The sequence below is a fragment of the Phyllobates terribilis genome, unplaced genomic scaffold (genome assembly GCF_046119375.1).
Source record: "Phyllobates terribilis strain yellow unplaced genomic scaffold, ASM4611937v1 Scaffold_1__5_contigs__length_1240528914, whole genome shotgun sequence".
Classification (NCBI taxonomy): Eukaryota; Metazoa; Chordata; class Amphibia; order Anura; family Dendrobatidae; genus Phyllobates; species Phyllobates terribilis.
In genome coordinates, this window is record NW_027362761.1 from 626931957 (window position 1) to 626947341 (window position 15385).

Consider the following 15385-nt stretch of genomic DNA (forward strand, 5'->3'; position numbering starts at 1 on the left):
CATTATACTATATGGAGGATTATGAGTGGTGCATTATACTATATGGAGGATTATGGGGGGCGCATTATACTATATGGAGGATTATGGGGGAGCATTATACTATATGGAGGATTATCAGTGGCGTATTATACTATATGGAAGGCTATGTGGGGCCATTATAATATTTTAAGGGCTATGTGGGGGACCTTTATACTCTTTGGAGGGCTAGTGCAGGCCATTATACTGTATGTAAGCCCATTATAGTGTATGGAGGGCTCTGTGGGGGTCACAGTTGGGGGATCATACTGTGCTGGTGTCACCATACCTTGCCTTGGGAGTTGAAGTGGGGTACTGTAGGGTCATTATACTGTGCATGTGGAGGCTAATATGGAGGAATGCACCATGGGGGTATCATACTGTGTTTGGGGGGCACTTTTGTTGGCATCATACTTTATGGGGAAGTGAAAGAGAGATCTAGGACTTTAGCAGGAGGAAAATTACTATGTAAAGGCTGGAAAGTTGTGAGATCTGCTCTTCTGTGACACAGACAAATATTTATTTATTTTGGGCGGGCAATTAGAGCTTCTGCTATGGGACCCCATGAATTCTATGTACGCCCCTGAGTATAGGATAGGTATAGATAGGGTGTCAGATTAAGAATGGGATAGTGTAGCTTTGGGCACTATAGGATAGGAACTACTTGGTTATCAGATAGGAAAGAGTTAAGGGGTTTAGGAGCTGCTCCAGTGTGGGAGGAGCAGGTTCAGTGTAAAACTAAGGGACTTCCTGATTACAGGCAGTTCTAGTGAGAGGGAAAGAGATGTGAGAGAGCAGCAGTTGGAGGTCCAGGGGGCATCAGGGGCACGGTGTGTGTTCAGAAATCTTCCCAGAAGGGGAAGTTGGACGGGAGATAGTACAGAGAAGAAGGTACGGGATTCTTAGAGCTGCGAGTTTTCAAAGGCCAAGAAGGTCGACTATGGAAGGGACAGCTTAGGACAAACGGACATTGAACATCATTACGTGCGGTGCATCGGACGGTAACCCTGGAAAAGTATGTGATCAATGCTGCATGCTGTATGAAGTTGATTTCAAGTGTTCAAGTAAAGTTCTTTTTTATAAAATAGAATGGAAGTCCCTAAATGTGTGTGCAGCGGTTCCTGAGGTGGAAGAACCGAAGACAGCAGAGATCTGCGACCGAAACATGAGCGTTACACACCACACATGCAGCACAGGAGAATGGGGACATTTGTCTTTGTCAGGGAGCCAGGATGTGGGAACACAGCAGCCCCTCGCCACATCTACCACCCTGAGCCTCTCACAAAATTGGCGTAGTCGGCAACACGAAATCATGCATCGTGAGAACAAAACAGATGCGGGGAAGATTTCAGAAAAATCTAAGATGGAGGCTGGCAATGGCTCCACCCATCGTGGGCATTCTGAGCACTAAATGGCGCGAAAAACTGGCTGGTATGGACGCCGGGCTGGGCCAAAGATGCCGCCCTCTGTGAGTGGTGCTCGCCCATGGTGGGCGCAGAGAAGAAAGGAGAAACCCCGCCCGGTAATGAAGATCCCAGAAACGGAGGCTGAGTGGGAAGAACTGCCGGAAGCAGCTCCACCCAGCGATGGGTGGAGCCTAGAGGGAGGATCCCTCATGTCAAGCCTTGCGGCGCCATTGCTGAAGGAGATGGTACAGCAACGCAAAGCCATATCCTATCGTGGAGGCCTCGGGCAGATGGAATGGGACTGGTGCAAGACGCGCCAGGAGATGGGGCGGCAGGAAAGAGAAATGCAAAACCCTGTGTGGCCAACTGTGATGGACGCGGTACTGAAGGTGGTAGCCCAAGACCAGGGGGTGAGTCCCAGAGCGGCTGCCACCCCTGCGTCAAGTGTCCCTATGAGACTGCCTGGTCCAACACCTAGCCCAGCCGTACGGGGGAGAACCAGAAGAGGGAGTGGAGAGTCCTCTTCATCTACTGGGTCGGTGGGGAAGATGGTCCTAATATTCAAGGACAATGGAGTGGTCAATTACAGCTGTCATACAGATGCTGCATAATAGAAATGGCGGTATGTGAATCGCTACAAATGTTGTGCTGATTGCACTGCGAAATATACAGTATATGTAAAAGGAACTGTTCCACGTTCCTAAGGGCAGGAGCCCTATGCAGCCCGGAAAAGACTGGATGTGGTCAGGGATGTGGCCACTAATAGAGACTATTCCACGTCTCTTAAAGGGTAAGGAGCTCTAATGGTACCAAGTTGAATTGGTGCTGGCCTGTCCGGCAAGAGGTGAAAGAGAGGAATCTTTCTTGTTTTTTTCCCCCCTCCAAGTTCTTGCGCCTCTTGAGCATTCCCCTGCTGTATTACAGGACTGAACCCTGATAGGGTTAAATCTCCCACCCTAAAAGACTGTGTGCAACTGCTCCATGGACAGTGCTCTTGTATTACTTTGCTATAGGAGCTATTGAGTAACACATGGTTCTAAAAGGGACCGTACTCAACAAAAAGGAGGGAGGGGGAAAACTGTCAGGACGACCAGAGGATCGTGCAGGGTCACTGCTCCAGGACTGTCGAAGCTGATGTAAGTTAGACAGTGGGCCATTATGTTCTTAACAAGGACTTCCTGTGTTTGGTAAAAGCGGAGAAGGATTTGTTGGCCAACAGGCCTGTGATGGACTTTTTTTTGTGGGTCCCAGGAGAAAGGGGACCGGGGTCAGATGGACCTATGTTTAAAGGAACTTGAACACTTGTGGTTAGTACCTTACAGCGGAGGGACTAGGGTCAGTCAGACCTGCCTGGTTCTTCGGATGACCCGATATGCGTGCCGGGTTGAAGGACTCTGCCCTTGCATATGGGTAACTACTAAAGTGGGCCAAAATTGCCAGTCCTAAGAATCAGACTTGAACTCTGTGTTCCAGGGTCCCAACCGAGTGGGACCAAGGTCAAGGCTGACCAACCGAAGAATTGATAAAAATGTGTTAATTTATTGTGCATTTTATATAAAACTGTGTGTTGAAGGTTTTAAATGTGCATTGGTGTCTTTACAGGTGCCCTCATGGTCACGACAACCATGTGTTAGGAGGGAGGAATGTAAGAGGGTGACCAGTATGGTCATGCGCCTTTTCCTTCTGTATGCACATAATGTTATACCCTGTTTTATGTATGAGTATGTGTTATGACCAACTGTCTGATGTGTCAGTTACAGGGTCAGTATAGGATAGATATACAGTAGATAGGGTGTTAGATTAGGAATGGGATAGTGTAGCTTTGGGCACTATAGAATAGGAACTACTTAGGTATCAGATAGGAAAGAGTTAAGGGGTTCAGGAGCTGCTCCAGTGTGGGAGGGACAGGTTCAGTGAAGAACTGAGACACTTCCTGATTACAGGCAGTTCTAGTGAGAGGGAAAGAGATGTGAGAGAGCAGCAGTTGGAGGTCCAGGGGGCACCAGGGGCACGGTCTGTCCAGTAGCAGGGACACGTCAGTCAGAAACTCTGAAGCAGATATTTCCTTAACGTTCGGGGCTTACGGTCCACAGGAGCCACAGAGAAGTGTGTGTCCAGAAATGTTCCCAGAATGGAATGGATGTCCCTAAATGTGTGTGCGGCGGTTCCTGAGGTGAAAGAACCGAAGACAGCAGAGATCTGCGACCGAAACGTGAGTGTTACACACCACATGCACAGCACAGGAGAATGGGGACATTTGTCTTTGCCAGGGAGTCAGGGTGTGGGAACACAGCAGCCCCTCGCCACAACTACCACCCTAGCCCCTCACACACACACCATAAGTGGTACTGTATTGGGGGTACACTGTAGATGGCACAGTATGGGGGCTCTCTGTATGTATCATTGTATTACTTGGAAACATTGTAAATTGTAAATGTGATACAAATTGTAAATGTGACACACTGTTGGCTGCACTATGTGGATGGGAACATTGTAAATGTCACTGTATATGGGGCACATATATGTGGCATTGTATATGGGGCACATATAGATGGCACTGTATATGGGGCACATATATGTGGCATTGTATATGGGGCACATATAGATGGCACTGTATATGGGGCACATATATGTGGCATTGTATATGGAGCACATATAGATGGCACTGTATATGGGGCACATATACAAGTAGGTGGCATTGTATAGAGTAGAACATTGATCAGCTGTACATGGTCACAGATTTCCTTTGTAAGGAGAAGGCAGGCTGGTCGGTATGGTTCTTGTGGTGCACGTGGAGGAAATTCAGATTAAACTAAGTAGGATCCCGGCACTCACATGTGAAATAATATTGAAAAAAGCCCGGGAGGGACTGAAAAGTCTGATGACTTGTATGTTGAGACAACAAGTGCGAGCGCCGGGATCCTACTTAGTTTGATCTGAATTTCCTTTGCGACTCCCAAAATTCCTGTAATATACCTGGTAGGAATTAGTCTAGATTTTGCTTTTTATGGGTTTAGTTAGAGCCGATACTCAGAATTATATGGCCCCGTACACATCAGACTGCCCTTCACTGACCGGTAATACTCCATTGTTTATGGTGGCCAGTTGTGCGCCCATCTGGCTGCAGTTTTTCTGACTTTCATCTCTGGTTTTCTTGTTTTCAGCAAAGAAATAACATTTCTCCTTAATTTGAAGCCATAGATGTGGACACAGCCGGCAGCGCTCTACAGAGAGACAAGACATGTATGACTGCCGATAACACAGCATGGATCTGGAACAATGGACTCCTAGATGATTAGACTTCACATTATCCAGCGTGGACAAAGAAGAAGAGATAGAGAAGAACCAAGATGAAAAAAAGAGAGAAAGCAAAGAGAGGGAAGAGAGCTGAAAGAACAGGAGAAAAAAAACAGAGGAAAGAAGACAAGAGAACAAAGAGGAAAGGAAAATAGAGAGGAGAAGAAAGAGAGGGAAGAGAGCTGAACGAAAAGAAAAGAAAGGAAAGGAATAGAGTGGGGAAAGAAAAAAAGAGAACAGAGAGGACAAAGAAGAAGAGATAGAGAAGAACCAAGATGAAAAAATACAGAGAAAGGGGAGAGAGCTGAAGGAAAAGAAAGAGGAAAGGAATGGATCGGGGAAAGAAAAGAAGAGAACAAAGTGGGCAAAGAAGAAGAGATAGAGAAGAACCAAGATGAAAAAATACAGAGATAGGAGAGAGAGCTGAAGGAAAAGAAAGAGGAAAGGAATAGAGCAGGGGAAGAAAAGAAGAGAACAGAGAGAACAAAGAAGAAGAGAAACAGAAGAACCAAGATGAAAGAGAGAGAAAGCAAAGAGAGGGAAGAGAGCTGAAAGAAAAGGAGAAAAAAAACAGAGGAAAGAAGACAAGAGAACAAAGAGGAAAGGAAAATAGAGAGGAGAAGAAAGAGAGGGAAGAGAGCTGAAGGAAAAGATAAGAAAGGAAAGGAATAGAGTGGGGAAAGAAAAAAAGAGAACAGAGAGGACAAAGAAGAAGAGAAACAGAAGAACCAAAATGAAAAAAGAGAGAAAGCAAAGAGAGGGAAGAGAGCTGAAAGAAAAGGAGAAAAAAAAACAGAGGAAAGAAGACAAGAGAACAAAGAGGAAAGGAAAATAGAAGATGAATAGAAATAAAATAAAATAGAGAGGAGAGGAAAGAGAGAGAAGTGAGTGAAAAATAGGAGCAAAGCAAGTAATAAGGCTGTGTGCCCACGATGCATTTTTTAAGCGTTTCTGCATTGGCAATTCCGCTGCAGAAATGCTTATAAAACGCTTGGTAGAAGGTCTGCCATGTTCCCCAATGATAATCCGCATGTGTTGTGCACATGCTGCGGAAATTTCCGCTGCGGATTATCATTGCGGAAAAAAACGCAGCACTACCAATTATTTTGTGGAAGCGCTGCATTTTCGCCGCCATTGACTTGCATTAGAACGCATGGAATCCACATCACTGTATATGTAGAGGCTCATTCCATGCGTTCCAATGTGCGGATGGTACCCGGGTGTGGAGGACAGGAGACTCTCCTCCGGACCCGGGTACCATAGAAACTGTGAAAAAAAGAATAAAATAAAAAATAAATATGATACTTACCTTCTGGCGGCCCCCGCTGTGCTCGTCCTCTCATGCCGGCAGTTCGCGATGGACTGAAGGACCTGCGCTGACGTCGGCCGGTCCTTCAGTGCAGTGTACCGCGATCTGCCGGCAGTCAGCACCGAGTGAAGCAAGACTGCGGGGCCATCGGGAGGTAAGTGTAGATTTATTTTTTATTTTTTTACATTCTTTACGGTCACACTATATATGCTGTTTGCATGGATTTATATAGTGTGACCAAGTTGTCAAGCACTTTCCAAGTGATGCTAAAATCTCTTGTCAACCCGCATGCGGAAATGCATGTGAAGAACGCTTCACATCCACATGTCCCTGGCAGGAAAAACGCATGTACAATCCGCATGTACAATCCGCATGTACAATCCATATGCACAATCCACATGTACAATCCGCATGTACAATCCATATGCACAATCCACATGTACAATCCGCATGTACAATCCGCATGTGCAATCCGCATGTACAATCCATATGCACAATCCACATGTACAATCCACATGTACAATCCGCATGTACAATCCGCATGTACAATCCGCATGTACAATCCGCATGTACAATCCGCATGTACAATCCGCATGTATAATCCGCATGCACAATCCACATGTACAATCCGCATGTACAATCCATGAGGCGCCCAGCTGCGCTTGGTACCACAGATCCTAGAGGGGTGCATTGATGGATTCCTACACAAGAGGCCCTCATAAGCATTCACACACCTCCACCTTCCACCTCAGACCACCAGAGGGAGCCCATTAGGGATATAAAGAGGGAAGGTGGAGCTAGGCAGGGAGTCAGTTCCAGTCTGCAGTCAGTGAGAGAGTTTGGCCTAGTGTGAAGTCTGCTACAGGCAGAGAGTAGCTCCTGCAGTTGCAAGCCTGCAGTTGAGCACAATCCTGACTCTAAACGCTCAGGTTAGTGAGCCCAAGGCGTGCCGACGCCATAAGAGCGGTGAAGCGCGGCAAGCTGCCGCTAGTGTGTATAGCCTAGTGAGGGCCTCGAGCCGAAGGCTAGAGGAGTGAGTAGCATTGGGCTCAGAGGAGCTGTACAAGCTCACCCCAGAAGACGTATACCGGACATCGGGTCCGCGTCTACAGGGCCGTATACCCCCCTGTGGAGAAAACCGGAGACCCCTGGAAGACTTCATGTCCCAGGATCACCCAAGAGCTGATACGTATCAGAGCCAGGAGACGCAGAGGCCCTGCAAGCTGGGAGCGTGTTCTCCAAGAGAAGGCCCTACCACAACGTCAGCCAGTGCAGGACAGAGACAAAGTTAGGCCTAGCTCCAGGCAGGTCAGAAACTTACTACGCAAAGGCAAGAAACAGGAGGCCCTATACCCGCTCACTGGGGAGAGTCCTGACATGCACCCTTCACCCTACAGTGTTCCGGAATGTGCCTTAACCTCCATCAGTAAAAAGTACTGAAGTGAACTGTGTCTCTGCCTATCCTTCTTCAGGCCCGGCTGGGTCTTCCTGTCTTGCATCCCCCCTCCTACGCTGCCCTGAGGCCTAGCTCCACCTGTGGGGAGCTATACCACCCAAGCTGCCCTAACACCGGCCTCAGAGGGCTGCCGCAGCGCTGGTAATGCTCACCAGACACCACAGGTGGCGTCACGAACTTTCCCATAATTATCCACCCCTTTTAAAAGAAAGGCCCAGGGTACGGGCCCTGGAGCCGACTACTGCGACATCCCCCAAAACCAAACAACAAGGCCCGGGCGCCGAGTCATCCTCATCCCCTGGGCTCGTCATCCGCATGTACAATCCGCATGCGTTTTTTCTGCCAGGGGAGATGCAGAAACGCTCAGGAAAAATCCGGAGCATTTCTGCATCGTGGGCACACAGCCTAAAGAGGAAAACAGAAAGGAAAGAAGACAAGAGACCAAAAAGGAAAGGAGAATAGAAAGAGAACAGAGAAGAAAGAATAGTGAGGAAAGGAAAAAAGAAGAGAACAGAAAGGAAAATAGAGAGAGGAGAATTGAGCAAGAACAGAGAGCTAGCAGGAAAACAGAGCGAACAGAATAGAAAAAGAAAACAAAGAGAAAAGAAAACAGAGGTAAACTGGGAATAGAGAGAATAGAGAGCAAAGCAGAGAATACAGAGAAGGGGCAGAGGGAATAAAACAGCATAGAAGAGAGAGAAGACAAAAAGGGAAGAAAGATGAAAGAGGTGAGAAGAATGGAAAGATGAGAAGAGAAAGGAAAGGAAGTGAACAGAGAACAGAGAGGAAGACCGTGAGGGGGGAATGGGAGGAAGAAAAGAGGAAAGAAAAGAAGAGAGAAAAAAACAGAGGAAAGCTGCAAAAAGTGAGCAAAGAGGAGAACAGAGAGTGAAGGGAACCAAGAGAGGAGAAACAAGAAAAGAACAGAGGAAATGAGAACACAAAGAGAAAAAATAACAGAGAGCAAAGGGAAGAGAGAAGAGAACTGATATAAAGGAGAACAAAGAGGAAAGAAGAGAAGAAACAGGAAAAAAACAAGAGAACAGAGAAGAAATAAGAATAAAAGGAGAATACAGATAAAAAAGAATAGAGAGGAAAGGGAAGATAGAGAACAAAAAGGACACAGGGAAATAGAGAAAACAGAGGAAAGAGAATAGAGAAAAGAGGAGACCAGAGAGAAAAAAGAGCAAAGAGCTAAAACGGGATTAGATAGAGAGGAGAGCAAAGCAGAGATAATGCAGAGAGGAGATCAGAGAGTAAAACAGAGAGCAAAGAGAAAAAACTGAGGATAAGAGAAGGGAGATGAAAGAGATGGAAAGAATAGAGGGAAGAAATGAGAGTTGGAAAGAAAGAGATGATGAGAAGAGTAAGGAAAGAGAAGGGAGAAAGAAGAACTGAGAGGTGAAAGGTAGATAGGAAATGAGACAGGGAGGAAGAAAAGAGGAAGCAAAAAGAGAGAAAAAAGGGAAAAAGATTAAAGAAGCAAATAGTGAGCAAAGAGGAGAATATAGAAGTGAGAAGAGAGTAAGGAGAAAGTAGAAAGAAAAAAGAGTGGACAGAGACAGCAAAAAGAGAAAAGAGAAGACGAGAGAGAGCAGGTCACAGCAAAGCACAAGGAGCAGACATCACAGAGATGCAATGTATAAGAAGTGTGAGGTCTCAGCATCCGAGCAGGGGACGAAGCTCGCTCTTTACCTGTGGTCACATTCAGCTGATAACTGTCTGTAAGAAAGAGAGAGATGTCAGTGACCGGAGGAACCCAAGAAAGAGAGAGATGTCAGTGACCAAAGGAACCCAAGATAGAGAGAGAGGTCAGTGACTGGATGAACCCAAGAAAGAGAGAGATGACAGTGACTGGAGGAACCCAAGAAAGAGAGAGAGGTCAGTGACTGGAGGAAGCCAAGAAAGAGAGAGATGTCAGTGACCAGAGGAACCAAAGAAAGAGAGAGATGTCAGTGACCAGAGGAATCCAAGAAAGAAAGAGATATCAGTGACCGGAGGAACCCAAGCAAGAAAAAGAGAGATGTGAGTGACCAGAGGAACCCAAGAAAGAAAAAGAGAGATGTCAGTGACCAGAGGAACCCAAAGTAGAGAGAGAGGTCAGTGACCGGAGGAACCCAAGAAAAAAGAGAGATGTCAGTGACCAGGGGAATCCAAGAAAGAGAGAGATGTCAGTGACTGGAGGAGCCCAAGAAAGAGAGAGATGTCAATAACCGGAGGAACCCAAGATAGAGAGAGAGGTCAGTGACCGGAGGAACCCAAGAAAGAGAGAGATGTCAGTGATCGGAGGAACCCAAGAAAGAGAGAGAGAGGTCAGTGACCAGAGGAAGCCAAGAAAGAGAGAGATGTCAGTGACCGGAGGAATCCAAGAAAGAGAGAGATATCAATGACCGTTGGAACCCAAGAAAGAAAAAGAGAGATGTCAGTGACCAGAGGAACCCAAAATAGAGAGAGAGGTCAGTGACCGGAGGAACTCAAGAAAAAGAGAGATGTCAGTGACCAGAGGATTCCAAGAAAGAGAGAGATGTTAGTGACTGGAGGAACCCAAGAAAGAGAGAGATGTCAGTAACCGGAGGAACCCAAGAAAGAGAGAGATGTCAGTGACCAGAGGAATCAAAGAAAGAGAGAGATGTCAGTGACCAGAGGAACCAAAGAAAGAGAGAGATGTCAGTGACGAGAGGAATCCAAGAAAGAAAGAGATATCAGTGACCGGAGGAACCCAAGAAAGAAAAAGAGAGATGTCAGTGACCAGAGGAACCCAAGAAAGAAAAAGAGAGATGTCAGTGACTAGAGGAACCCAAAATAGAGAGAGAGGTCACTGACCGGAGGAACCCAAGAAAAAAGAGAGATGTCAGTGACCAGAGGAATCCAAGAAAGAGAGATGTCAGTGACTGGAGGAACCCAAGAAAGAGAGAGATGTCAATAACCGGAGCAACCCAAGATAGAGAGAGAGGTCAGTGACCGGAGGAACCCAAGAAAGAGAGAGAGGTCAGTGACCGGAGGAAGCCAAGAAAGAGAGAGAGGTCAGTGACCAGAGGAAGCAAAGAAAGAGAGAGATGTCAGTGACCGGAGGAACCCAAGAAAGAGAGAGATGTCAGTGACCGGAGGAATCCAAGAAAGAGAGATATCAATGACCAGCGGAACCCAAGAAAGAAAAAGAGAGATGTCAGTGACCAGAGGAACCCAAAATAGAGAGAGAGGTCAGTGACCGGAGGAACTCAAGAAAAAGAGAGATGTCAGTGACCAGAGGAATCCAAGAAAGAGAGTGATGTTAGTGACTGGAGGAACCCAAGAAAGAGAGAGATGTCAGTAACCGGAGGAACCCAAGAAAGAGAGAGATGTCAGTGACCAGAGGAATCAAAGAAAGAGAGAGATGTCAGTGACCAGAGGAACCCAAGAAAGAACAGCTCTTCACTGGCAGCTGGGCGGAGGGATTGAGGAAATAATTGCAGAATTAGGTCTCTTAATAATAATAATTGTCAGGGAAATATTGAGAAATATTGAAAATGTTCTTTCTCCCCCTGTCATAGATAATAAGAAGTTTTTCTTCCCCCTCACCCCTCCCTTATCCACGTTTTGTCACAAGACAAGAGCTAGTGTAGCGCCCCCAGAGGGTTCGGCCGATACAGGGGTATTGCACCTCTGCCAGAGGTGTGATATTCCACTCCCGGGTAAGGATGGAGTGTGGACCAGGGCTCAGTTAGCTGCATACAGCACACTCACCCCATTTCCGAGGGACAGCTCAACGGTGCTCCCATTAGACAGAAATGCAGGCACGACAGACCGTGTCCCTGGCTGGAGTGGGGAGGGGGGAGGAAAACCCAGTGCTGTAGGAGCAGGAGGGGACGGTTCCTGAGCGTAGGTAGGAGCCCATTGGTTGCTGGTCACCTGGGCTCATGTTTCAGAGGGAAGTATAAAAGGTGGGCACCATCTTAGATCTTTGTCGAGTCCAGTTCCGTTCAGACAGAGAGGGAGAGGAGAAGACTGGGAGCGGAGGCTCTGTAGGAGCTCCGCTCAGAGGTGGGCCTAGAGAAGAGGCCGAGGAAGGAGAAGGAACAGGAGGAGAAGAAGGAACAGGAGGAGAAAAAGGAACTGGAGAGGAGGAGGAGAGATAGAGAAACAGAAGGGCTCAGGAACAAGAAGGTGAAAGGGACCCTAAGAACCCATGAGAATATCGGGTGAAGGGTCAGGCAGATTAAGGGTACCGGATCCCAAGTTGGTGGAGGAGAAACTACCCTCAGCCAAAGACCGGAGGTCGTGATCATTTATTGGTGCGACACCTCATCAAACCTGCTAGGAAGGTGCCATATAGGATAGCGGGGAACGGGGCCCACGTTTACCCGTGCAGATCCGCGGCAGCTGGACAAAAGTGGGTCACTGGTGAGGCAGGCCAGAGAAAGGATTGAAGGGGGTCCTATGCCATGCTCCTGAACTGCCTGGGGGTTGACCGAGCCCCTCACCTGGTGGACACCGCACGGCTTGGGTGGTCACTGCTTGCGCAGAAGTGACCCGGAGCATATGAACTGTGAGTAAAAGACATTGGACTGCCGTATGTTGTCTGTGTACTCTTTGCTCTTCCAGCCCTAACGGCACTGGGACTCTCCTCACCATCACCCCCACCATCCACTGCACTGCCCTGGGGTTACACTCTTCCCGTGGGGAGTTACCCAATCTCAGCTGCACACACCATCAGCCTCGGCGGTCTGCCTTGCAGCGGCGGTTCGTAATGGCCGCAGTCCACGGGTGGTGTAGTCGGACATTATCAACCGTACGTAGCAGACTACCACTGGTCTGACCACCCTGAGCCACGGAACCGGGTTGCCACTACTATCCCCCATCGTCTCCCTATTGCCCGGCTCCGAGTGCCCCACGGCCCAGGGGGCGAGTCACTAGCAATCGATCACTTGTCAGTACAAGAGCTATCTCCATGTAAATCTCAGCACAAAACCCCAATTAACACACTCATGAGTAAGGCCCTGTAAACAAATGCTGGCAAGATAGGTGCCACCAGTCTACTTAAAATGCGAGTGGAATTCCCCTGGCAAAGGCAGGGGACAATTAGACATAGGCTTGCGATAAACCTACAGATACCTGTTGAAATTTCGTTCCCAGGACTTCAAAGAGAGTTTAATAAAAGTCTCCAGACACTTCGGAGCCAAAGCACCAGAATGACGGGTCGCAAATACGCCATGCATGGTCTCTAAATTAAGGTAAAATCATAAGGGAAAAAATGGTGTAGTTTGCAAGCTTCTATGATCAATGAGCTATAAGTTATCCCAGAAGTCAGAGTTTTTAGTAAAGACATGAAGGGTGAAGCCCAGACCCTGTGATTTCGGCACAGGGGGTGTGTGGGTAGGTTCCCCCTTGGACATAAAACAGTCCACGAAGGATAGAGGAGTACTCATTGCCAGGGGGGTATAGATGCTATAAGCAATGTGTCAAGTTCGATAACGTTCAAATCAAATCAGGAAGCCCCTCCTCCACCTATGCTGATTCGTCCCTGCGAACTGTATAGAGTAAGTTTCTCGTTTAATCCTTATTATTTTATGTAACTGCTTATGTATTGAATGTCTCCTTTGTAAAATCTTGTTTATTTTTCTTAAACACTACCTCACTTTTGGAATAAATATAAAATGTAATAGCTCTGTTTCTTTTGTTCTGTAATCGCTCCCTTCCCTGAAGCCATATATGCTACCAGAACGCAGGCGTCCGGCCAGGCTTGTATTATATTTCAAATCTGGACTATTGTGAAGCTGACAATGACAGTACGGGGGCGTAAACACATATTCCATGCATTGGAATCCGGAGGTGTGACGCCATACTCTCACTGGTCGCTTGCCGATACCTAAGTAGTGAGTAGAAGAAGCGAGAGCAAGTAGAAATGGCATGAAAAAACAATATTTTTATTATTCAAATATAAATATATAATAGTGACACAAGGAATATAAACACAATAACAATGGGTGATCATTGGATCAGGAAAAGCCCCGCTACATCTTGAGACCCCTCATAAGTATATATTTCTGTACATAATGGATTCAAGCAAAATCCACAAGAGGGTTAGAGGAGAGAGAGAGGGGGGAGAAGACAAAATAAGCGGGGGAGGTAGAAACATAGGGAGAGTACAGGGTGTCAATCAACAAGGGTGAGATACCCGTTATCTCAAATGCCCAAGTGGGAAACTATAATGATTAATGAATCAAGGTACTCACCCAGATAGTTAGTACACTCTCTAAGAGGCCCTCCGTGGATGGAAACTCTCTGCCTCCCTGTGCCTCCCTGTGCCCCCCATATCTTAGAGAGTGTACTAACTATCTGGGTGAGGTACTACCTCCCCCGCTTATTTTGTCTTCTCCCCCCTCTCTCTCTCCTCTAACCCTCTTGTGGATTTTGCTTGAATCCATTATGTACAGAAATATATACTTATGAGGGGTCTCGAGATGTAGCGGGGCTTTTCCTGATCCAATGATCACCCATTGTCATTGTGTTTATATTCCTTGTGTCACTATTATATATTTATATTTGAATAATAAAAATATTGTTTTTTCATGCCATTTCTACTCGCTCTCGCTTCTTCTACTTTGCTTTCCGAGTAGGCATTTTTTACTTGCGGTTATGGGTGGTGAGCAGGCTCCTCTTGTCATCACCTATCCGTGAGTTGGTAATATGCTGGCCAAAGTGTTTCTCCTAAGTAGTGAGTAGTCTGGATCGTGTGCTCGCAAATTCCTGACAAAATCCCTGACAGAGTGACGGCAATGGTAAAATATTGTGTGATCTCCCCGGTGTTGTCTCTGTGGAATACCTGACAATAATAATAAACTTTTTATTTATATAGCACCAATATATTCTTCAGTGCTTTACAATTCAGACACATTATCAGCACTGTCCCCATTGGGGCTCACAATCTACATTCCCTATCAGAATGTGTTTGGAGTGTGGGAGGAAACCAGAGAACATGGAGGAAACCCACACAAACACAGGAAGAACATACAAACTCCATGCAGATGTTGTCCTTGGTGGGATTTGAACCCAGGACCCCAGTGTTGCAAGGCTGCAGTGCTAACCACTGAGCCACCGTGCCACCCGTAACAGCAAAGTTACCGATATCAGAGAATTTCCTGACAACTGAAACCTGAAGAATCTTCTGCCACTTAAAGACAGACCCTCTACACAGTCAGAGCAGATCCTCAAATGCTGAGATCACAGGGCACCTCTGCCAATCATTAATTCCAGAAACCAAAATGTGGCAAGCATACTTCCAACACAAACGCAAACCAGAGCTGATAATAAGGAGGAGCAAGGCACATGGCTCCGCCCCCGAGGAGCTGATCTTGATCTGCAGCACATTCACATAAACACTCACCTGTCGTCTCATCAAGAGGACTCCGATTTGTGAAATGTTCTGCAAAGCAAAGAATCAAAAGAGACAATAAAATCAGACTGTGCCAATCAATTAAGAGACTTCAGAGCGATGAGGAGAACGGACGATCACTAGTAGTAGCCTGAAGACATGAAAAACAAACAGCGGAGCAGAAACACTAATGACCGACTTCCCAGGAAGGAAATGTTACTACTACTTAAAATAGGTCAGTGCCAGTGATCACACATTAAAGGAGCAACAGTACTCATTCACATCCTAGTAGAGCAGTACCAGTACGCACCTGCAATTTAGTAGAACAGTACCAGCAGTCATTTCCTCTTAATAGAGCAGTATCAGTAGTAATCTAACTTCTAGCAGAGCAGTAACAGTACTCACCTGCCTTCCAGTAGAGCAGTACCAGTACTCACCTGCCTTCCAGTAGAGCAGTACCTGTACTCACCTGCCTTCCAGTAGAGCAGTACCAGTACTCACCTGCCTTCCAGTAGAGCAGTACCTGTACTCACCTGCCTTCCAGTAGAGCA

The 15385-nt window shown here is 46.8% G+C and overlaps 1 protein-coding gene across 4 annotated transcripts in view; it reads right to left on the reverse strand.

Moving 5' to 3' along the window:
• Positions 1–15385, reverse strand: part of LOC141273189 (C-type lectin domain family 2 member B-like) — a 134114-nt gene that overhangs the window by 9422 nt on the left and 109307 nt on the right. For 3 of the 4 annotated variants that reach the window (XM_073684745.1, XM_073684719.1, XM_073684736.1), the window contains exons 3-5: positions 14847–14885; positions 9179–9205; positions 4497–4645 (exon numbers count right to left, since the gene is read on the reverse strand). In XM_073684745.1, coding sequence (XP_073540846.1) covers positions 4497–4645; positions 9179–9205; positions 14847–14885 — 215 coding nt within the window. The remainder of the gene's footprint in view (positions 1–4496; positions 4646–9178; positions 9206–14846; positions 14886–15385) is intronic. The other variant, XM_073684729.1, reaches the window with a different exon arrangement.